Source organism: Takifugu rubripes, unplaced genomic scaffold (assembly GCF_901000725.2).
Source record: "Takifugu rubripes unplaced genomic scaffold, fTakRub1.2, whole genome shotgun sequence".
In the NCBI taxonomy this organism is placed as follows: Eukaryota; Metazoa; Chordata; class Actinopteri; order Tetraodontiformes; family Tetraodontidae; genus Takifugu; species Takifugu rubripes.
Window position 1 is genome coordinate 1468 of NW_021821575.1, and position 23274 is coordinate 24741.

General features: G+C 47.2%; 4 protein-coding genes across 5 annotated transcripts; 1 reads left to right on the top strand and 3 right to left on the bottom strand.

Moving 5' to 3' along the window:
• Nucleotides 1-1013: 1013 nt before the first annotated feature.
• On the bottom strand, nt 1014-1722 carry LOC115248103 (rho-related GTP-binding protein RhoQ-like; the record flags this gene model as incomplete). Its single annotated transcript, XM_029831743.1, has 2 exons — nt 1408-1722; nt 1014-1118 (listed from the first exon to the last, which is right to left on the bottom strand). Coding segments are annotated over exons 1-2 (247 nt in total), but the record flags the coding sequence as incomplete, so codon positions are not given.
• An 8125-nt stretch (nt 1723-9847) lies between these two features.
• LOC101063346 (homeobox protein otx5-like) lies at nt 9848-16690 on the bottom strand. The gene is made up of 4 exons (XM_003963652.2): nt 16499-16690; nt 11840-11974; nt 11068-11264; nt 9848-10552 (listed from the first exon to the last, which is right to left on the bottom strand). The coding sequence occupies exons 2-4, from the start codon at nt 11859-11861 to the stop codon at nt 9848-9850; spliced, it is 924 nt and encodes a 307-aa protein (XP_003963701.2). The 5' UTR covers nt 11862-11974; nt 16499-16690.
• On the top strand, nt 13975-16329 carry LOC101075140 (transmembrane protein 254). The gene is made up of 4 exons (XM_029831742.1): nt 13975-14131; nt 14845-14948; nt 15557-15616; nt 15724-16329. Exons 1-4 carry the CDS (start codon nt 14045-14047, stop codon nt 15842-15844), a joined length of 372 nt encoding a protein of 123 aa, XP_029687602.1. The 5' UTR covers nt 13975-14044; the 3' UTR covers nt 15845-16329.
• A 501-nt stretch (nt 16691-17191) lies between the features above and the next one.
• Nucleotides 17192-22784, bottom strand: LOC101063567 (L-threo-3-hydroxyaspartate ammonia-lyase-like). Of its 2 annotated transcripts, XM_011602849.2 has the most exons (11): nt 22376-22784; nt 20549-20870; nt 20354-20470; nt 19870-20111; nt 19316-19481; nt 18910-19009; nt 18736-18811; nt 18544-18669; nt 18300-18467; nt 18163-18220; nt 17192-17589 (listed from the first exon to the last, which is right to left on the bottom strand). In XM_011602849.2, exons 1-11 carry the CDS (start codon nt 22489-22491, stop codon nt 17491-17493), a joined length of 1590 nt encoding a protein of 529 aa, XP_011601151.1. In that variant the 5' UTR covers nt 22492-22784; the 3' UTR covers nt 17192-17490. The 2 variants fall into 2 exon arrangements, with proteins under 2 accessions (XP_011601151.1, XP_029687604.1); XM_029831744.1 differs by having other exon boundaries at nt 18544-18811.
• Nucleotides 22785-23274: the final 490 nt, after the last annotated feature.

A 23274-nucleotide genomic window follows, 5' to 3' on the forward strand; every position in this document is an offset into this window, starting at 1 on the left:
AACTCAGGACAGGAACTCTTCAAACGCTTTAGGCGGCCGTAACAGTTCCTGTGGTGAAATGTGCATCGTTTGAGGCTCTTTCAGAATAATAAATGTACGTTAACAGTAATAAAAAAAAAAGGGAGAAAAAAACCTTCAAACACAGATATAATGGCCTGGATTTCCAAAAATAACCCTCTGTCCTTATTGTGAGTCGTTAAAACTAGTTTTTGTGCATCATTACGCCTGAGGAAAAGAAAAAGCATCTGTCGGTAAGTCAGAAAAAAGGGCTGCAAGTGAAGAGAGCCATCTCCTTCTATTTTACCTGAACAAAGTACCTGTTTGTTCTCCCTCGGATAATATTTGTTAAGCACCTTATTATGCGAGGATCCCATCAACGTCTCGAGGTGTTACAGACGAGGACCTAAAATGGCCTCTGGAAAGGAGACGCGCCTCGATCCCAATACGTTAAGCAGTCAGTCGCTGGTAAAGTTTGCCTTCTATATTTTGCTAACAGCTAAAATTTCAATGGCCTCCAGTCTAATGACTGAACATAAAAGCACTCATTGTTTCCTTCTGCGCGAAGTGTCGAGCGTGGGCGGACGTGACGCTCCGTGTCTGGATAAGTTTGCCGTCCGTGTCCAGCGCGTGGGTGTGGGATCCTCTCTTTTTTCTCCTCTGCGTGTAAACATTATTGTGTGTGCGGATCCGTGCGGCTCGGAAACGCTCGACCTCTGGCCCGCTGAATGGTGCATTGTAAAGCCAAAAAGCCTGGCTTTAGGGAGCTCTATTAACAAACCTGTGACATCACTACTGGACATAGGAGCCCTGTTCTCCACATAATAGAAGGATTGAAACCCCTTCACTGCCACCACTGTCCACGCTAGCCCAGACCCTGGCAGTGAAGCCATGTGCAAAAGCCATCACCTGTTGCAGCTTAGCGTCTGGCCTGAATGTGAAGCCTGTGGGCGTGTTGGAGGATTGTGGAGCCACATGGGGGGAGGACCAAGATAGAGCGAGAGAGAGACACTGACAAGTGCATGTGAGAGGGTGTCCTTGACAGGAGAGTGTGAGCCGTACCTGGCCGGCGGTGTCGTACAGTCCCAGCAGGTACTGCTTCCCACCGACATTGACGCTCACTGCAAGGAAATGACAAAGAGCTTTGAGAGGAAGAGGAGAGGGGCGAAGGGGGCGAGGAGGGTGGGGAGCAGCGAGGGATGGGGGGGGGGTGGATCAGAGTCCCCAACCCTCTCTGCTATGAAGGCAAACAAGTGGTTTTGATTATAGCAACAGATGCAGGACTGTGCAGTTGGGGACGGGGAGATCCAGTCGGATTCTCTCTCCTACCGTGGAAATATTAGCATGTTGTGTTTGAACCTGCCCTGGTGGCGACACAAGACACACAAGAGAGGAGAAACGCGTTCCTACCTGCGTAATGGTCAAACACTGTGGGCACATACTCCTCTGGAAAGGCGTCGTTGGCATAGCTCATTAGGAGACACGTTTTCCCCACGGCGCCGTCTCCCACCACGACGCATTTTAACATGATAGTGCCGGTTCCGTTAGCCATGATCCCGACCTGACCAGCACCATCGTCACCGCCACCCCTGCGCCCTGTTGTCCCGACCCCTTCCTCTTACCGCTGCTGCTTGGTACCGATCCGCGCACGGCGGGCATCACCAGCCTCTGTGACGGACTGATCGGCGCTCTAAGTCGGATCGCAACTGCATCGTCCCCCCTCCTCCTCCTCCTCCTCCTCCTCCTTCCCCCCACCACCGGTTACGGTACTCCCAAATTTGGCCGTGAGGGAGTTTCCTTTGCACAACTGACAGAAGAGTCTCAACACCCTCTTCGTGTCCTCTAAGACGGAAATGCGCTCCCCTGCGCCGAGAAACCGAGGCGGTTATGAGCGGCGCTGCTTGGCGCTGCGGCCCCGGTGCGTCGCGCTCGCTCCCCGGTGCGCTCCACGCCTGAGCCTCGGTCGGTGCCTGCAGCACTGGGCTGCTGCTGCTGCTGCTGCTGCTGGACAAGGTGGGTGCGCTTTCTGGAGAGGCGGAGCCTGGATTTAACAGCAAGGGGCCCCGGATAAAGAACCAGGACCGTGAGAAATGACATCATTTTTGAATAGGAAGCTTTGGGGTTAATGCGCCGAAAGGAAATATCCTGCAATAATGCTCAGGAATATCCTGCACTATATGGAGAGGTGACACATATACAAAGTGTAATCATCATCATAATCATCATCATAGTAATGATTAGATAGTTAGGATTGGTTTCATCACGCTGGAAGTGCAGAAAATACTTTGAGGATTGTATTGCGCAGATTTTGGATTGAGGAAAATTAAGATTAAAGAGTAAAGATTGGTTTGTGTTGCTAACTTCTGCTGCTTTGAACTTTAAATGCTACTTGTGATGTTTAAATTAAACGGTTCAAAAAAATCCAGTTCTTTTATACTCTTGAAGACCCAAAACCATTTTTTCCTTAAATACATATATAATTGACACATTCGACTTATTCTTTACTTTTGTCAACTATTAATTAACTATTTAATCAAGGAAGAGTGATTTTTGCACCTTTGCAAGGGGTCAACGTATGTGTGCGTGCAGGGTTTGTTCTCAAGGACGGGGCGTGAGGGACGGTGCAGGAGGGATGCTGATGGGGGGGCAACGAATAAATGATGGGAGATATCAGAGATTTGACCTCTGATGCAGCTCTCTCCCTGAGCGATAGTGCACGGATATCGTCCTCATAAATCACGTCACTCCTGCCCTCCCTGGCAGCGACGTCACAAGGAAACACAGTTATTGTTCTAACGGGGGGGGGGGGATTCTGGAGGCCTCGTCTGACCGTATTAAAACAACCCAATCCTAACTTGATCAATAATGTCCTGCCCAAACTGTGCAATAACAGTGAGTAGTGCTTCCTTGAAACACAATTCTTCAGTCAGATTTTAGACTTTGGGTCACGTTTCATATGATCGACTGTGTTTGTATTCGCTCAGAGTTAAAAAATGAAACAGAAATCAGTGGCTAGTGTTTGGCTAGTAATGGGCCTGTGTTGGTAGATTGGCCCCACCCAGTCGGACGCGATGTGAAGCCCTGCGGTGGATCAGTGATGCTGCTGTCAGGGTGGAGATGCCACATTCAGGACGTTGGGACGGTAGAAGAATGAAGCTCTCCATGACTCTTTCTGATTAGACCTGGACTCTCGTTTGAGCATCAATAAACCTTCAAAAGAGGCACCTGATGATTAAACATCCTCCAGAGGACCCAGCAACGTCATTCTGTCCTCTCAAGGAGACTAAAAAAGGGGGGGAAAGGAATTTTTACACTTTATTCTGGGTCTAATAGGTTAAATATATAGTGTTTTACTTTGTTTGGAGGCTGTAACGGAGCCTGGAACAGGCAGAACTGACCGACAGCACCTGACGGTAGCAAATGGACATTTAAAGGTTTGGACTTGAGCAGTGGATCTAAAAATATGCAGACAAACAAACTGAGGACATGGGACAATGTCCACCTGAGGAGGGACCCGAAGAGACACGTCCAAGCTGCCTTCTGTCCCCACCCAGTAGATACCCGGAATATATGTCACAAATGGGAATAACTGTCATTGACGTCCCCCAGTGCCCCCACCCCCACCCAAACCCCCCAGTTAGTTAATGAGGCTCCGGCCTTATTTCCCACTTGGACGCCATTTAATATCCAGCTGTGCGGAGCGTGCGATTAAGGCGAACACGAGGGCGATTCACGTGCGACGCGGCGTTAGTCCGTTCCCAGTCAGCTGCTGCTCGCCCGACACATGCGCATGGCTATTTTTGGAAAAAGCAAACAAATGCAAGAGCTCCTCGGTGTCCAGACACTGTTTGAGGCGGAATCACAACGTGCTCAGATGAGCTCCTAAATTAGAGCGCAGAGACTCGACTCCCTGCACGCGTTTACTTAAATTACAAGTCGTATTTTTAGCGAGGCGGCCGTCCACGGTGGACATTCCATCAGCCCAGAGACGCTCCTGACTCACGCTTGCTCCCTCTATCATGCCGGGAGGGTTCTTATATGTGTAAATCTAATTTGCCCCACGGGGTTCTGTAGATTTGAGATGATCTTGTCGTCTCTGTCGTCCCTTCCTCTCTGTCCGTTAGCTCCTTCCACCTCATTTACGGGGGCATCGTTGACATTAGCGCCGTTAAATTCGTGGCTTCTTTACCAAGTCTACGTTTTATGCAGTCGCAGGTCAAACGCAGGAGCTTGACGTCACGGTTCGGACGTTTCAAAGAGCAGATAAATTAGCAGATGAATCGCTTCAGCCTTCAGCTCTAAAGCCGAAAGACTCGTGAGTTGTCGGATTCTAGACTGTTGACATCAGTGAAAAGCTCAAGCCGACCTTTGTAAATGAATTCTCAGCCAGCTGTTGGGAAAACAAACCCTGATCTTCCACACGTAGTCCTTTTCTGGTCATCTTTTCAGAAGCAAGAAGAAGACAACGACATAAATAACACGCCGGCGAGGCTGGATAACGGTTCTCTGCAGTAAAGGTCACAGACAGGGTGAATCTGCGAACGCTCTGGGTGATGGATGACAACGTAAACGCTCGAGCTGCGTCATGTGAGGGCTTCAGCTGAGAGGAAGTGGTCAACGGGCGCGCGTGGGAAGTGGAAGCGGGGAGACAGTTGGAGCTCTTTATTGAGCAACCCCCAGGGACACATGATAGACCTCATGATGGAATGTCCTTATTAGAAGAAACGGCGCTTGTGCAACCACAGCTGACTGCAGCGAGGGTCAAGATCAGGCGAGTCCGGCTGAGTGTCCACCGACAGCTGGGGACGACGCGGCGAGCCCACGTCCACCACATCTGAAGGCTGCCGGCTAATATTTTGCCATCACAGTTGTTCAGCAGGTTCCTCTAAACCAGGATATTACTGGAACAAATACACATCTGGTTCGACAGCTAATAACAGGGCAGAAGAAACCTGAAGCCAGGTCCGACAGTCAAGGGGAACAAGGATAAAGGTCCAGGACCTGTCTTTTCTCCCTCGGGCTGTTCGGCGAGCCACTCCCTCCACGTAGCCCTCCCCTCTGCTATCCTTCCCTCCTTCATATCCCCTTTCACTGCATCGTAACTCTCCCCCTTGCTCTTCAGAAACATCTCCTTCTGGTGTGTTTACTCTGGGTTATAGTCACAGGGACACATTTCTGGGGCATAAATCCACTCACGTTTCATGCAAGGGGTTTGGATGATTTCTAATCTAGCTGTAAAAGTGAGGACCGGGACAGAGGTCGTTGGGACCGTTAGGGACCGGGCAACGTTAAGAGGCTTCTCTGGTTGCACTGAAACGCGGCATCACGCTGCCATGTGTAAAATTAGGCAGCAGGAAACAGATCAGGAGTCGCGTTTGGAGACAGCAGCAACTGTTGGAGCAAACGGGGGCAACAGCTTCATATGTGATGATGGTCACATGATGGATCCGAAACACGCTGCTGGGTTTTTTCCCTCTCTCGTGTCTTGGGTCTTGTTGGTTGAGCTCACGTCCTGGTCAACGCCGGCACACGTCTGCGACATTTCCCCCGCTGAGCTATCTTTAGCGCCTTCGGGAGGCCGCCGGGCTGCGTTCCCACCCGCATCTGTGTTTTCCTGGGGACAGGAACCCACGCCAGACACACGAGACAACACCCTTCCTCACATCTCCAGGACTGGATGAACAACACAAACACAATCAGTATTGCAGGAAATGGTGTCAAACCTCAAGCCTGACCATCATGGCGTACCGCCTGTTGGATTGTTCCCTGTAGCGTTTGATAAGGAAATATGTGACGTTTGTTTTCAGGTGTTTTCAGGTCTGGACAAATGTTTTATGATTTACTATTTAACCGTGAAATGTGGTTGGACAGGACAAGTTTGATGGTCAGATCATGCTAATCAATGGCAGCGTGGGATAACGGAGCAGGCTAGCTATATTACAGTGACAAGCTGTAGTTTTGTACCTTCAGTAACGAGCTTTATGCGGTTCATAAACGGGGGGTTAAACAGCTCTGTGAGGACCGGTACCGGTACGGTGAAGCTGGACTGGTCACATTGTGACAATAACGACTGTTTCTGTAAGTGCCTTTAAGAGCCGACGTGTCTGTGGCACAAATAGAGGCAACAAAAGGAAGCGATGAGTGCACGAAACTCTCTAAACCTGAATCGCACGTGTCGGTGTGTGTCACTGGCGCTGTTAACTGAGAGGTTGGCGGTTCAGCCCCACCCAGGGACGCAGTAGTTCACGGGGGATGACGAGAAAGGCCTTCGCCGTTGACCCCCATCCGTCACCACCACAGGAAAGGAACGGCCTGATTGTGAAGGTGTAGATTTACTGGACTTCCTGCTCGTCACCCGAGCACCGTGTCGCTTTGGTGCTCTCTGACATCTGGTTTAGAGGGGCCGTCGGGAGTCGCCGTTCCTCCTGAACTCTGCTTTATTGCCTCTCTCTTGGATTATTACAACAACCTTGAGCTTTATGCAACAACACCCCAGGGCGTTTGTCATATTACTACTCTCTTGACAAATCAATGTGACCGTGCACATAATGTGCTGCTTGTGTATAAATATATATTTGGATTTATGTTTTTCCCCCTGGTTGTGACTAAGCATCTGATAGAAACATTGACCTCTGAAAGCCTAATCAGAAGAGAAGGCGGATCGTAGGTTTTACAGGAGGTGGGGAGCGGCCACGAGGGGACCCAGAGCAGCTGATGACACCCAAGTCAAAAGCAAACACCGAGGGGAACAAACAAATCACAAAAGCGCACACAAGACAAAACAGTATATTCAGAGAAGACGTTCATCTCAACAGGGACTCCGGGTTCAAACCTGCAGGTTTTAAACGTTTAGATATATATAAAATATATATATAAAACCAACTCTTCAGGTATTGTGAAGGTTCTGCAGGCATACCTTCTCGTGAAGAGCCCTGATCATGGAACAATAACGGTGTGTTTATGATGTCAGGAATGACGTTACGGTGCCCGATCTCGTTAAATTCTGTAAGGCTGCTCATTTGCGCCCTCTGCTGGTCATTCTGGAACTGGATAATTTAGCCAAAACACACCCATTTCAGTTTGGCATTTTAATCCGATCAGAGTGAAAAAGACATTATTTATATGTTGGACATCAATAACAACATTTATATTAATTAACGAGGTTGAAAATGACAACTTCTAAATTATGTCGGCTTCATGGATCCGATTTAATGAGAAATAATAAAATGGTTGTGCAGTTTGTCATTCCTTTTTGTACTGAAATCTATTTATCAGCCTGCAAATTCTGCCAAGAACCTGCAAAAAAACCACAAAAATTCTATGTCATTTTAATGCCCGATTGGCAATCAGCTGATAATAAAACAATTTCTTTTCATTGAACCTTTTTCATTATTAGGAACCATGAAACAATAATGAAGCTGGAGAAATATGTGAGGTCAAAAGTGAAAAAGTCATTAAGTGCATTATGTCATAAAAACTATGAAGAAATGGGGCATCTTCTGGTTTGGCTTTAATGGTTTTAGTGGTTTAGTTGTAAGGAAAATGGAGGGTGACTACTGGTTTTACCATTAATCTGCTGGTGACCTCTCTCTCCAGTCCCTCCATCCTGGATCATCTGAAAGATCCTAGTTCTGCACCATCATCGGTAGGAGACAGGAGGCCGAGGTTAACCAGAGCACCTCGACCCATAAATCCTTGACCCAGGACCCAGGAGGCTGCATGGTGGTGGTGGTGGTGGGGGGTTGTGGGGGTGTGTGGGACCTATCTGTGGTGCCCTTCCTGATGGCTTATGTGTTCTAAGGGATCCGTGTCGGTTTCACGCCAATATCAGTGTATTTCCGACGTTATCTGAGCCTCTCCCTTATTTTAGGGGTCCATTTGGTGTATCCACCATTGCTTTTAAACTTGCGTGTTCCTGAATAACCCAAAACAGATGAGACATCGCTTGAATGAAAGGTTTTTGTCTATTTTTACCGCGAGGTAACGTCAAACAGCTCGACTCAGACTACAATGAGCCAGGACACATTTTTTCTGGATCTTTGACACTAAGTGAGACTGAGAGCCCCGTAGGATTGTTGCGCCGCTCTTTGCAGACGGGACACATCTGAAATGTCTCCAGACTTTCTCTCCCGTGGTGCAGCCTCCTCCTTTCACGTTCCAGGCCACCCTCGTTTCCCTGTTTAAAGTGGAAACTCCATCAACTGGACGTTGTCCTTGTCCACAGGATACTAAAGTTTGTTGAGCATTGGACTTGTCAGCAACAATCTGAGGCCTTCTGGCTTCAGGATCTCCTCCTTAAGGTCCTTCACAGCTGAAGGACCGTCAAGGGTGATGGACTTGTCGTCAAACGTCATATTTCAGTTCATTAAATGCTGGTGTGCTGCAGGGTTGGTTGCTGAAGCCACTCGCCTCATCAAGTCACAGGATTAAAGCAGCAGGCGCGATCTCCTCACACCTTCCCAGGAAAAGAAAAGGTTGTAGGGGGGCTCTGCCATTTTTGGTCAATATCTTCTCTCCTGTTTTGATGGTGGTTATTAATAAATGATGGAAAACCCACCTCACAAGCTGTGTCGACTGCTTCCTTGCACACTGCAGACTGTACGGGTCGTGACAATTGGTGTGTTCCATTATAAAAGAGGAATAAACACCGTTGAATATTAATGAATATTAATGTTGGCAGCAGCTTATTAGCCAACAATGACTCCTTTAAAAGGGTTTAAAACTGTTACGCACTGCCATTTTAAACACTGTGAAAGATTACATCGACATATAAAATGATTTGAGTCCGTTTTATACCAACTGAGAACTTAATTGCAACCACCTTAATCATTAGCAAGGAATGGGGAACATGACCAGAGAAGAAGCGGGCGCCTCACACTGCCCCCTACTGGCAGGATGTAGTCATTACATAAGGATTATTTCACATCTACACAAATGAGACAGTCATGCATCCATTTATATTACACACTCATTAAGGCGGCTTATTATCAGTGTGATTGACATAAATCACATCACAGCTGCATTTCGTCCCCTGGAAACATCACAACGTCTATCTGAAATGGATTGAAATAGTTTCTTGCTCTCTTCTCCTTTAAAGGTTCACTTGAATCCTTTCCAATTAGCTTATAAAGCTTGAGGATTTTCCACGTTTCTAACCCGCACTGCCTCCAGCCACATAAACAAATGAGAACTTATAGAAGTTAATCATAAAACAGAGGGTCTGGGACGAAGGAAACTGGTGCAGGACACACGCCATCCATGTAAGGGAAGCCAACGGGTTGGAGGTTAACATCTGGCAAGTGTTTCTTTCTGCTGTGTCTCACGGAGCCGGCAGAGGTCCAAACAGAGAAGTTGGAAGAGAGGAAATGTTAGTGTTCCAGCAGCCTTGCAGATGTCTCGTTGCCACGCCAGCGGTCGTAGCGGATTCAACCAAAGGGACAATCAGAAGGGAGTTCAGAGACAATTGCCAAGGTCATTTCATGGTACAGACAGCGAGGCCCAATTTTAAAGGTCTTTGGGCTATTTTTCATTTTCTTGTCAAAATTGTAGCTTCAAAGAAGTTTGTAGATTCTAATAAAGACAAAGAACACCAATTCCTTATTTCATTACACCAGATTTATTCCAGATAAAGTGCAGAACATCATAAATAGTGGTCATAATTAACAAATAAATAGATGAACCAGAAGAAATTGTAGATGGAAAATAAATAAAAGATTGTAAAAAATATCGGAACGTTGTTGGTTCGGTGAATTTTTTCTTTTCTTAAAATAAATATATGTATTCACATATTAGCAACTAATAAGCAAATTTAAAATAGTACAAAAGATTTCTTCTGAGGGAAAGGGAGTCTTCAGGAGAAGGTTTTATTCTCCGTGGCGTGGCGGCCCAGGCCCTCTCCTCCCAGCCAGTCCTCCTCCAGCTCCCCAAGGATCTCCTGCAGGGACAGCTCTGGCAGGGGGGCGTGCTGACCCACTGACTGGTGCCCCGGTTCTCCTCTAGCTTCCAGACCGGTTCCACTCCAAGAATCCTCAAGCTTTGAATACTGGCCCAGCAGTGGCGGGCTGTTTTCCATCGTGGCATCCCAAAACCCGGAATCTGGAGTATCTGGAGTTGAAGAATGGGAGCAGGACATGTACAACTGTTGCTCCGCCGATCCCGGATACATGAACTTCATCTGGCTGGGAGTGTAGCTTCTCATCTCCAGTGGAGACTGGCACCACGCAGGGGCAGCGGAGGACGGGTGGCCGCCCGGCTGGGACCACACGTCCCGCATGTTTGGACTGATGGGGCCTCCCAGTGGTCTTCCCTGCACCAGCCCATATATGGATCCATACTCTTCCCCGATGGTGGGATAAGCAGGGGGCCTGTAGTAGCAGGCCTCCTCCAGCTCCTCTTTCACCGGGGTTGGGTAGGCCGGCAGTGGTCCCTGAGGTGGCAGATGGACCGGACCTGTCTGCAGCGTCCTACCGTCCTGGACCGGGCTGTCCGACTGCCACAGGGCTTTCTTGGCCCCTTTGCATTTCAAAGTGCGAGCTCTCCTGTTCTGAAACCACACCTGGACGGGAGAGAAAAACAGATTAAAGTCACAGCAGATAAACCAAGCACACATTCGACCCGTTAATCATTCCCTCAGCGCACGGGGACACGCGCAGGAGCCGAGAGCCGGCAGAGAGCGTGCGGGCCGTCGGGCTCCTGGAGCTGATAAAAAGAGCTGGTGTCATCTTTAACCACACTGAAGTAAACTGACCAGTGATAGCGGTATCTGCCAGTCAATGCAGGATGCATTTGAAAACAGAGGTTTCACATGATAAGGGACCGTGGTGACTCACAGCAGACAGCGTGTGCACGTCTGCCATCTACGTGCATTCCTGAGGGAGAGATAAAGCTGCTAACAGTCGCCGAATTTAGCTGTTTTGCGTTGGTTTCGCATGTTTTCCAATTTCTGCTGCTTTCATGCGCCTCCCTACTGCTTTGTTGAGTATTTCACTATAAACATGCACAAGGTCCGACCTCACAATCGCAGGATGACCTTTACGAGTTCCTTAGAAAGCGTTTGAATGCCATACACACCTGGATACGTGACTCGGGCAGGCCTGTGGCTTGAGACAGGCTCTCTCGGAGGCTGATGCCGGGGTAGGGGTCCGTTTCAAAGGTGGCTCGCAGCAGCTCCACGTGCTCTTTGGAGAAGCTGGTCCTCTTCCTGCGGCTGGCGCTGCGCGAGGAGCTGCTGCCGGAGCTGCTGCCGGGGGCCGCGGGCCGGGCATCGTCTGAGGCGGAGAGAGACAGCAGGTTCAGAATCCAGGGACATTTTCTGACGTCAACCGGAGAAATTCACACGGCGATGGAGCGATAATGGAGACGGCCGCACTGACGGGACGCGGTGACCATGTTAGATAACTGAGGTAGACACTGAACGCTCGGCGTCCACCTGCTTTCATTATGTTTTACCTTCCAACTTGACTCAAATAAGGTAAATAAAAAAATAGGCTAATGAGATGCATCGGACTGTCAGAGGTTTTTCTCCAGAATTCCATCTTTTGTTGTCCAATCTTCACTATCATTCTGGATCTGATAACTGGCTGATGATCAGCACTCTATAGTTAATACAGTGCATCACTGTCAGCAAGATTAGATTCACTTCTTGCAATTGTGTCAGAAAATTACTTTCACTACACCTAAATTAGCTCATCGGACATGGGAAATGGAAGTTTGCTTCAGTTTTGACCCTCATTATTTTTCAACCTGCTCTGTTACATTTACACGAGTCTGATTTCTGCTCATAACTCTGCAACAACAAAACCCTCAGAACCGACTGTGTTTCAGACGAAAGGTGGTGCCTCACCGGTGCTGGACTCCTTCCACATGTTGATGGCTGCAGCGGCTGAATGAGCAGTGATTTTGGGTCCTCTGCTGATGTGACCGTGTCCCTTCACTGTGTGACTGCAGCTCCTGTCAGCTCACCTTTTATCCAGGTCACCTGAGCACCCAGGAGAGCACGCTACAGACTGATGCAGACTAACCCTAACCCTAACCACCCCCCCACACACACACTATCACACCCCCCTCCCATTATCACCCGATCCCTGGCAGTATGGTGGCAAAGCTTTGATCGTCAGCCCCATCGATACCACTTAGCTCAGAGACGACTTGCATGTGACTGTTTTTGTGAAACATATCAAACAGGAAAATTGGGCCCTGATTGCAGATTATTGTTCTGCTGCTGCTGCTGCACTCATGGACATGAACAATCTCAAGGTGCTTTGGCTGTTGCGATCAGAAGCAGAAGCGGTCGCACTCGAGGGAAAGTAAAGATGACGTCGATTTTGAAAATAAATGAGCATTTTATGACTATTTCTACTCACAGTAAATAACCAGCGTAACATAGGAGATACAACTGTGGTGAAGCTGTTGAAAGGTGTTCAAGTGAAAATGGAAGTAATATTAAAATGACAAGTAATACGTTCCATCGTTGTTAATAAACATTGTAATAATGCAAATGGGGATAATCTGGTTCTGGTGAGCTAGAACTGACGAAGCAGTCGTCGCACTTCAAAGATTCCCTTTGATTCAAATGAAGCTCTCCTGTGAATCATTTGATGGGTTTTAGGAATAAATGCTGATTAGTCAACAATAGTCTTAGAGAAATGTTTAACCGAGCGGCTAAATGCAAAACAGCTGAAGCCTATCAACACCTCTTCTTTGCTTTTCGTTGTATGCGGAGCAGCTGGAGGCATCGTCCAAGGAGCACAAACAAGGAAGTTTAATTATTCAGTGCTGAACTAGTCCATTACACACACCACCCTGGTGACACTGAATAGGTGTGTGAAAGCTTGTCAGATGCATCAACATGTCCAGACCTTCACCGAGCAGCGGGTCCTCTCCTCCAGCTGCTCATCGCCGGGAAACATCTCAATAACACCACCAGGGTGGGTCGAACAGCATGAAAACAACAAAAAAAACTCATATTTGAGTCAAAGGGGGGTTCTATTTCTTTAAATCTGAATCCAAGCACCTTAAATTTGAGCGTATAGTGCAATGTTAGTCCTTGACTTCCTGATCCTTGACCTCTTGTGTATATTCAGTGATTATCAGACATTAGCCAGAAAACGTGCCAAATAAGTGAAGATGTAAATGTTTGCTTGTTAAATCCAAAGTCAAACAGTGCAAAAGAGCAAAGCTCAGAAAGAGAGGTGCAGTATTTTGTAAGCATTTCTGAAAAGTAAAGACTTTTTAAATCTTTATCAGCAGAATCGGCGACCCGTCAAAAGGAGACGGCTCCTAAATGTCGCAGCAGCTTTCTCTGAGCACGACCCCAGTCCTATCAGATAAGCCCTCACACACCTGAAGCTGACAAACTCTGAAAAATAAAACAATTCTTTCAACTAATGGAAGAATTTCAGTGATTTTTAATATCTCTTAATGTGTGAACTGTACATTGAAGCATTTCTTATTAATAAACTTTCTGTTTACTTATGTCTGAATTCGTCTTGCCGGTACACATGTGTGCATGTTTGAATTTGTCTGGTCGTGTAACTGAAAACTAAACAGGAAGCTGTGATGCTCCTAATTACTGGACTGCAGAAAGCAAACTTGCTTCTGCATCACAGTGAACTGACCATGTAGCTCTTAACCCTGACGGTGAACAAGCAGCTGTATCTCAACTCTAACAAAAACACTCTTGCCCATTACATTTTAATAATATTTATATTGTAATATGTAGAAATATATCATGAGATCGCAATAAAAAGGGACAGTTAGCCACAAGGTGGCACTATTGTCTATATAAACCTCAGTGAATTGAACCGTCACGGACTGTAATCCTGTTATTGTATTTTATTGGATATGACGCTAACAACACAGGACAGAGAGGAAATCAGGATAATGTAAAACTAATATTTCATACCAGATTGCACATATCTATTGCATTAGTTCCGCTCGTGTGTCTAGCAGCCTGTCCCACCCCGGAACCTTTCCCCAGTGTGCTGTTTCTACACGGTCCCTTTTTATCGCGGCACCAGCCCACAGAACAGCGGAGGAGGCAGCAACGATGGCGAAAAGTGGTGGAGGCGACTATTTTAAAAGATCAAGTCTGTTTTGGATCGTGTTTGTGACCCTGGGGGTCGGACATTTCAGTGTAAGTTAAAAAAAAAAAAGAAGCAATCATAAATGCTAAATGCATAAATGCTCGAACAAACCAAGGATGGAAAAAAGTCAAGTTCATCGTATCTGAACGCACTAATGAAGTTGTATACGTGTCGGCCAGTTTCGGGGGGGTCAACATCATCGTTTGGGCAAACTTGTGACACTATTGACAATGCATTAATTCATTTAAAGAATATTAAATAAATTCACATTGAACAGCTGCTTTTAGTGTTGATACCACTGCATTTATCGAGCTCTAAACTGTCAGGGTGTAGAAATTTTATATAATGGTCCTTTTGTACAACATTTGGTTTGACCCATTTTGTTCTACCCAGTAACATTTAATCATTCTGCTACGTTTGAACACAATTCTTCCTTTAGTGTTGCAGACTCGGTTAATCTTCATTGCACAGGTCAAAGCTTAGTCCAAAGTCCATCATTTAGTGACATGAACTGGAGAAAAGTAAACATGCCAAACTTCATTCGAAATACAAAAAGTTTCCCTTCTTGTTGCTATAGAATACTCAGAAATGCTGACACACTGTTGAGGCATTTGTCAATAGTGACTTTCATAAAGCAGCAATAGTAGACGTGAGCTGTTGATGCTTATTAAAGGTCATTCCTGTGTTTTGTGAATATTTTCTTGCTGGGGAAGAGGATCCATGTCATTAGGTTAATGATATACTTTAATGTCTGTTTTTGCAGTGGGTTGTTTTTGCTCCTGAAACATTCCCCTTCCAGTACCTCGGTCCTTATGGCACCTTCTGCAGATACCTTGTTGATAACCACTCTGGCTTGTTGTACAAGGGGTGAGTGTTTGATTTCAAAAGCCTTGTTGCTTTAGCTGCGCTGGGATTATTCAGAACTAAAATAAGCAATAATTCCTCTAAGTCAGTGTTTAATCAAATTTCAGCCTTGTTTCCCCCCCTCATTCACACCACAAAACAATTCTCTCCACTTATTTGGTCACATGCAGCACGAGTTGGTTACCGGAGCAATCAAGCAGAATGCTGTTATTGTTACGCTAATGTGACCCTCTTCACACCTTTTCTAAACACAGGGGAGGCTTAGGATGTCACGTGACTCCCGTTCAGCGCCGGCTGATGCTGGGGCGTCATTTATTCATGGTTTGTGCTGAGGATACAGCGAGAGTCATGTGACTTTGATTATGCTGTAGCAGACAAACGTTCTTCACAGTGAATCTGACGATCTCACTAAGAATTCTATGATATTTATGAACCAGTGAGCTGAGGCCGCAGGGACCGGCCGACTGACACTCTTAAGAGTGAGGATGATGATGTTTATCTGGGAAATGAACGTGTTTGGTGTTCGATCCCGCCGTCCAGACACAGAAGTGACCACAAATTTGTTGTTTTGTGTGGAAAACTGTGACAGTTGTGGTGTGTCTCTGCTGCAGGTGGTGGGCAGCCTTAGCTATCCATGCTGTCGAGGCCTTCGTTTCCCTGAAGGTGTGCAGGTAATTCCCGAAGCACCATCAAGCCATCCCAGCTGCAGAAGCATCTGATGCTCACGATGCGTCCCCACATTCTCTGACCGGTTGCGTCTTCTTGCGTGTCCCCGCAGTAACAAAGGCATCAACAACATGACCACACGCTGCCTCTGGTTCTTCCAGACCTTCCTGTTCGGCTTCGCCTCCCTGGGGCTCCTCATCAAGTACAAACCTGAGCGCCGCAAAAAGAACTAACCCCAGCAGAACCCTCGGAGGAAGACGCCCGGTACTTTCCATTAACACAGAAGAAGAAGAAGCTGTTTTTAATTCTTGTTAGGAACAACACTAAGTGTATTTGCTACATGACAGGACAGTATTTGATGTATTTTCAGCATCTAGTTTGTTGCTTTACACCCATTTCCAAAGTTGGAAGTGAAGCAGAACAAACTGGCCGAACAACGAAGATGTTTACAGCTGTCTGAGGGTGTTTCAGCCGTCCTGGTAGCAGAACCGCGCTGGTATTTGGACTCGTCTCCATGTTGTTGAGCGTTTGAATACTGTGAATGTGAGGCTGCTGTGACTCTGTGGCAGGTTTGGTGAAACGTTCCGGAGCCGCTGACGCTGGAATCGTACTGTGATTTCCTGATTCCGTTTGTTTAGACTCTTAACATTCTAACGTTCCAGTATTTTTGTTTTCTTACATGCTCTCTGACCAATAAAAACCCCCCTTTTGTACCGGAGCGCTGCCTCCTCACAGCTGTGTCCTTCCTACACTTACACACACTTTATGCATTTTATGAAGTTGCAAATGTTTGTTCTACAGCAAATAGTAGTTGTTTTTCTTTCCAACCACAAGGACTCTTGAACAAATTTGTCATAAAAAGCTGGATGGTCTATAAATACACTCACCGGCCACTTTATTGATAAGAGTTTGGACCCGCTTCTGCCTTCAGAACTGCCCACACAACTGCTGCTCACTGGATATTTCCTCCTTTTGGGACCGTTCCCTGTAAACCCTGGAGATGGTTGTGGGTGCAAATCCCAGTAGACCGGCGGGTTCTGAAATACTCAGCCCAGCCTGTCTGGCACCAACAACCGGGCCACATTAAAAGTCTCTTAAATCCCCCTTTCCTCCCCATTCTGGTTGTAAATCCATTGCACAGCCATGTGATGGGCTGATTAGAAGCCTTGAACAGGTGGACCCGAGTGTGTACTGCAGGCTGGATGTGACCCCTGACCTTTGACTCCACTATCAAAGATTTATCCTCATGTCTTCTTAGGCCCTGACCCAAATCACTGATAAAGTAATCCATCGCTGATAACGTGCAGTTGCGCAACAGGACCGTTGGTATCTGCTTGGAGTTACACACGTTTTCATGTGATTCACAGCAAAGTGAAGTAAATCTGGTGGGTTTGACACTCGGGGGGGTGTGAGGTCGTGCGAGCGAGCCCGGATCATTAACACAAGGTCACACCGTCCTCTGCTGATGGCGCTCGGGGCCGTTAATATCGGACCGCCCCGCCTCCGCTAGAGGCCTCTCCAGAGGGCTGAAACTGACACTGGCTTTCCCCTTTCCCACAACACAGCCGTCAGAACAGGTCTGGTAATGATTTTTATTTGCTTGGGTCGAGTCTAAAATCACGGTAGAAATCAAGAAATATGTACAACATTTTACAATCCACGTGGGTGCAGAGCGAGGAGCCTCTACTGTGCGACTGAGCGCAGCCTAACGTCACTGACATCGCACGATGCTTCAGGAACAGCAGCAGAAACATCAGGGAAACGATACATTTGCTCTACAGCGTTGGGGCTTTTCTGTACATGTGCCCAACAGCCTTTAATGAGATCGCTATGGCAGCCTGTTGCCGGGGAAACCTTATACTCTGTGTTCCTGTTGAAATCACCGGTCCAGCCAGCATATAGAGGGGTAACGATCACTCAGAGTCCTGCGCAGCTGAGCGCTCTGAGACTTATCTCTGGTTTCCACCACACACTCCACCTGTAAATTACAACACACACACACACACACACATAGAGAGTCCAGTTAGGGGTTGCACCCTGGCCGTACTAAACTCAGAGCCAACATGACAAAAGGACATAAAAGATATCTTTGCTGCTCCAAAGGTCACAGTAGGGTAATATACACAAAATAGATCTTATTTTCTTGGGGAAAAACTAAACTAAAAATACCAAGATAACAAATTCCCTGATTCCCTCAGCTTAAGTTCATCAATAGTTTTGCTGGAGGAAAAGTGCTGGTTTTCAATCATTTAACTGCTTTTTTAAAAATAAATGTGGCCCAGCAGCTGTGTGTGTGTGTGTGTGTGTGTGTGTGTGTGTGTGTGTGTGTGTGTGTGTGTGTGTGTGTGTAATGGACAGTCATGTGACCTCCATCCAAGGTGTTTCGAGGACCTTGTCTTGACCTGCGTAAGTCCATTTAAGTTTCTGTCCTTAACTTTACATTGTGTCCTGCCAACACAAAGTCAGCAGTTCCAAGACACCAAAAGGAGAGAACATGAGCGGCTTTAGGAGGAAAAAGAAAGGGGATGAAGAGCAGAGATTAGGCGTCTACCTTCGACTTGAAGAGGTCTGACCTGTCGCTTTGTGTCCGATGGCAGATGTCCAAAAGTCTGGGGACGACAAGGAGCAGCCAAATTACAGGATGATTAACAGGACACACGGTGAAGATGATGATGACGATGATGATACCTGACGTCCTCTCTGGACAGGAAGTCCAGCAGCTTTGCCATGTCTCCGGGCCACTCTCCAAGCTGCACAGAGAACTTGCTGACCCGGTCGTCCAGAACCAGCGCCCGGTCCACGCATTGTCTGACCAGCGCCAGCTCCATGTTAGCGCTGCTCACCACTACAGCCACCCTGGGGGGAAGAAAAGCACCAATATTAAGTTAAAAATGAATTAGTTAGTTGGTTTTTTACAGCATTTCTGCTTTACTTTTTGCCTTTCAGTTCTGGCAGCTGTCCTGCCAAGATGGCCGCCAGGCCCATGGCGCCCTCCGTGTCCACAGTGGAGCGTTCAAACTCCTGAAACCGCAGCATTGCCACCAAGGAGTCTTCCTCACTGCAAGACAGAAAGACTCTCAAACAATTTGACCACGCGTAGAATACAGAATCCGAACGTGCTAACCTGACAGAGATGACTTTATCCACGAGCTTCTTTGCCAGCTGGAAAACATGGACACCCAAAGAACGTTCCATGAGATCTGAGGACAGAGAGAAGAAGATCACGTGTCGAAAAGAGACGATGGCAGATCGAGTCTGTTAAAAAGGCTCCCGACATCTCCTTTATGACAGGGTTTACCTCCGTAAAGTTGCTTGTTGGGGTTGCTGTGCATGTCTTTGACTGGACTGTCCATTTTCAGGGACTGGAGCAGCAGAGGGAAACCTTCTGGTTCAACTCCCTGTTGAACAAAGTGTGAGTTCAGAAATGTTGTTTTTTTTCGTCTCGTTAGCACTTTTACTACCATCTCAGTCTACAGATACGAGAGCTTAACTGAGGCACCACAATAACGGCGTCTTCCTCCACTGTTGTGCGAAACCAGAGTAAAATGTTTGTTCATTTACTGCAGATTTACCGCAGATCCACCTTCCAAAATCCACCAACAGATGGGTTTTAGGAGGTGGATCTACAGTAAATGAACAAACATTTGGTGGAAGGGAAGCTGAGCCTCCGGTAGACTGTTACATCTTCACGTATGCACACTCACGATGACGGTAATTTGTGAATTGAGGTGTTTGATGGCTGCGGCGGTACCAGCCAGGAGACCATACTGGCCAGCTGCAGGAACCACCACTGCATCCACTTTGGGCACTTGCTCAACGATCTCCATGCCCACAGTTCCTAGGCCAGCCAGGTACACCTCACTCTCGTCTCTGCTCAACACAAACACAAAGACACAATTCACCGGTCTCGCCCACAGAACCAGGAGCCAAACACAAAATGATGATTTTTAAAGGAGCCAGACATGATTCTGACTGTCTGATGGGAAGAATCAAGAAAGAAGGCTTTGTTCTTTTAGATGTGGGCAGCTGCGTGTAGATTTTTGTACCCAGTGATTCTTTGTGAAGACGTCATGAGAATCAGAGGAAGGTGATTGCAAACTGTCATTATTGTAAATCAGAACTCATCAGAACTGAAGAAGGAGGCTTGGAGTCAACTCATCTCTGGTGCCTACATCACCCACAATGCAACGGGGCTCGGTCACAGATTGAAATGCTTATAGATGGGGTTAAAGTACGGCGTGAGGCGCGTGGCACTGACTCTTCCAAGTAGAGGTATCCGTTCTCTTTGGCGAGGTGCCGTGCATGGCTCCGGGAGTCCTGTCCGGTGCTGCCGTAGGAGATGACCATGGCGCCATAGTCTCGGTAGACCCTCAGGCGAGGTGAGGAGCAGCCCGACGGCATGATGACGAACACGGGGATCTTCAGCTCCACTGCATGGTGAGCCACAGCCATGGAGAAGTTACAGTCTGTGGACACGATCACACCCTTCCTCTGCTGCTCCTGGACAGACGCGAGGAACAACAACAATGGTAATAACAGTGTAATTCACAGCGGAGGCTGAATACATTATGTCTTAACTTCATTTATTAATGGCCCCTTATGTAGCCTCCACTAGTTCTCCTAGAGAGAGCCCTAACTGACTGTCAGTGATGGACAGAGCACATGTGTGTGCACGGTCACACAACCTCTGACCTGACCCCGAGGAAGAGAGCAGGAAGGGATGGTTCTTCCTCTCTGGTTACCTGTGTGAGACATGTGAGCTGGTACAACACTCCTCTCTCCTTCACAGAGCCTGTGTAGTGCAGGTGCTCCTTCTTCAGGTAGATCTCCATCCCGTACTGTTTGGACAGCCTGGAGTACTGCACACACAAACAGCCTTCACGTCATCCATTCGTCGTTAGTTACCGTGTAATCAAACGCGGGTCGTGCCGACCTACCGTGCACGGTGTTTTCTGTATTCCCGTCTGGAGCCTGAAGGCGGCAGCACTTATGTCTTCAAAGCGGAGGTACTGAGGCTTTGGGGTGTGCCTGAACTCGCTGACACGTCTGGTTTTGGGAGGTTCCATCAGCCGGACCTCCGGAGCCTCCACCACCTTCGTCTCGAAAACCTTCACGTCGCCATTGACGAGATGCTCCTCGCCGAAATCCTTCAGTCTCTCTGGTTCAATCAGGGTGGGTCTACATCCTGCAGTGCCGTTGCTGAGGAGGCCAAACGGGAAAGAGCCGCCAGGGTGGTGAGGGCCCAGACGCAGCTCCTCTCTGTGAGAAGAAGAAGTCAGAGGAACCATTCATTACTCTTTGTTTAGTCCTGGTAAATCCAGAGAATCTGATATTGAAATCCTTTTCAAAAAGCTCAGCCTAGAAGAATTCTGTGTGTCATCAACCCATTTATACACAACAGGTTTCAAACAACATTAGCAACTTTAAAAAAACTGCCAACAATCATTTTTCTCTCCCCTCGATATGTAACATGTACATAAACACACACATTTACACTCCTACCGGTGTGGGGACCCTCCTTGAGATAATGTGCTACCCATAATCTAATCACCGGTCTGACCTTAAATCCAAGTCTTACTTATAAAACGTCCTGCGGCCACCAATAAGATGAATCGTTCACCTCACCTGTCACCTTTGGGAACAAGTGGCATCTTTGATTGGGCGAACGGTTGGCTAACACATTCAGGTGACTCAGAGGTGATTAAAGTGGGAGGTTAGAACCAAAGTCATTGTGTTTTGATTCATACCAACTCGGTCAATGGATGGCAAATCCAATAGTTTGATTTACGGGCGTCTGTTAGGGCAGGCAGATCATCAGGAGGCCCTTTAGGTATAAACGTAATAATTGGATTACACCCCTCAGAGATTAACCCCCGTCACTTAGCCGTTAAAGAAACATCACAAAGCTTTATTAGCTTAGACCAAAACTTAGAACAAAGCCAAGTTCAGACACATTCAGAACAATAATACAGGCAAAAAAAACCTGTCAGGAGTTAAATAAATGAAAGCAAAGACGGTCCCTGTCACGTGGGTTTAAAGCAGCACTCCACCAGATGGAGCAGTTCTCCTGGAGGAGCCTTTAATGGGCCACAGCCCCAAACAGCACCCTGACCTTTCACCTGTGTGTGTTATTTAGACACAGTCTGACTGCAGCACCATCATCAGAGTGGAACTTCAAGGCTCCCTCTGCCTTCAGGTCCAAAGAGTTCCATTCCATTCCAAGAGTTCAAAGACAACATCAAATAGATGGAGGAGAGGACGACGCCAGCCAGGATCAGACTTCAACAAGCTCCTTCAGGGATGAAATGCTGACACAGAGGAAACGCTCCCGTTTAAATCAAGACAGTTCAAAGTTCGTTTCGTCCTTTGAAGGGTGTCTGCTGTACTGCCTCATTACCTTCTACTGGAACAAAGTTCACCCTGCTCTCCTTGGGATCTACACAACCAACCACAGAAGTGCTATGTGACCAGTTGTCTTATTTTCTTCCTTGTTTAGCTCTACCCAATTATCAGGCCCTCACACCACCTTCCCTTTAAATTCCTTGACTTTATAGAACCTTGTAGGAGAACCACAGATGAATGGAGTAAGAAAACATCTAGGGTGGATCACCTTAGGAAAAACATTAATAAGAAGCTTTTGAAATTCAAGTTGAAGACAAAAGGACACGTCAAAGCCCTGAGACCAGAGGTCACATCTCTGGTGACTACAGGGTTTAGGTAAAAATTCCCAGAGAATTCCTGGTGAATTCAGATGTAGTTCCCACCTCTGCCAGAAGGGGTCATTCTCCTCAGTGTCCTTCAGTGCAGGCCTGGGTGAGTACAATCTCTGGAGGCGCTCGCTCAGGTAGCTGGAGTAGAGTAGCTGTGCAGCGAAGTTCATCCTGCTGGAGGAGTCCTCCTACGGTCCAGCGAGTCCCTCTTCACGACTGCCGCGGTGGATCCGAGGGACAACAGCACAAGAGCTGCTCCACGGCGGAAGGTCTCATGCCCCGGCTCCCTCCCACCTTGTCCCTCCTGAGGGTTTTTTAAGATGGGATTACCCCAGGGCACATGTACCACGGCTCTGGACTGTCTGTGGCTCCACCCAGAGGTCTATTCCTGGGATCAGACTAGGATTACTCCCCCTTTTCTATGACGTGGTGTAATCAGACGTCTAAGGAGATCGATGCAGACTTAGGGTTTATCTGGGGAGCAGTGATCTGGAGGCTCAGGCACACAGAGGAGATGCTGAAGGAGGATCAGAAGTAGAACGTAGAGAAACGAGACAAAAGTAGAGGCGAAAGGTAGCATCAAAAGGGAGCAGCAATCACACGTTGAATACAGACGCAAGAACCATGATTGGGATTAGAGCCGGTTCCCTTTGGGTGGGGGTGCATTCAAATGTAAATTGCTATTCATAACAGCCAAGTGACTTGTAATTTACATCCAGTTAGCATGTTTGATTGTAACGTTCTGTTGTGAAGTGCCAGAAATGGCATCGTCCTTTCAGAATATTAAAACAAAAAATAACCAGATATGCTTTTAGAGTTGCTGCAAAGGTGCAAATTAGTCAATAAAATGTAGACCGTGGTCGTGGATGGTCTTAATGTCGTCCGCAACACTGACGCACAAACTCAACGCAGCCACAAAATGAAGAAAATTAAAAACATTTCCTGGAGTGGGT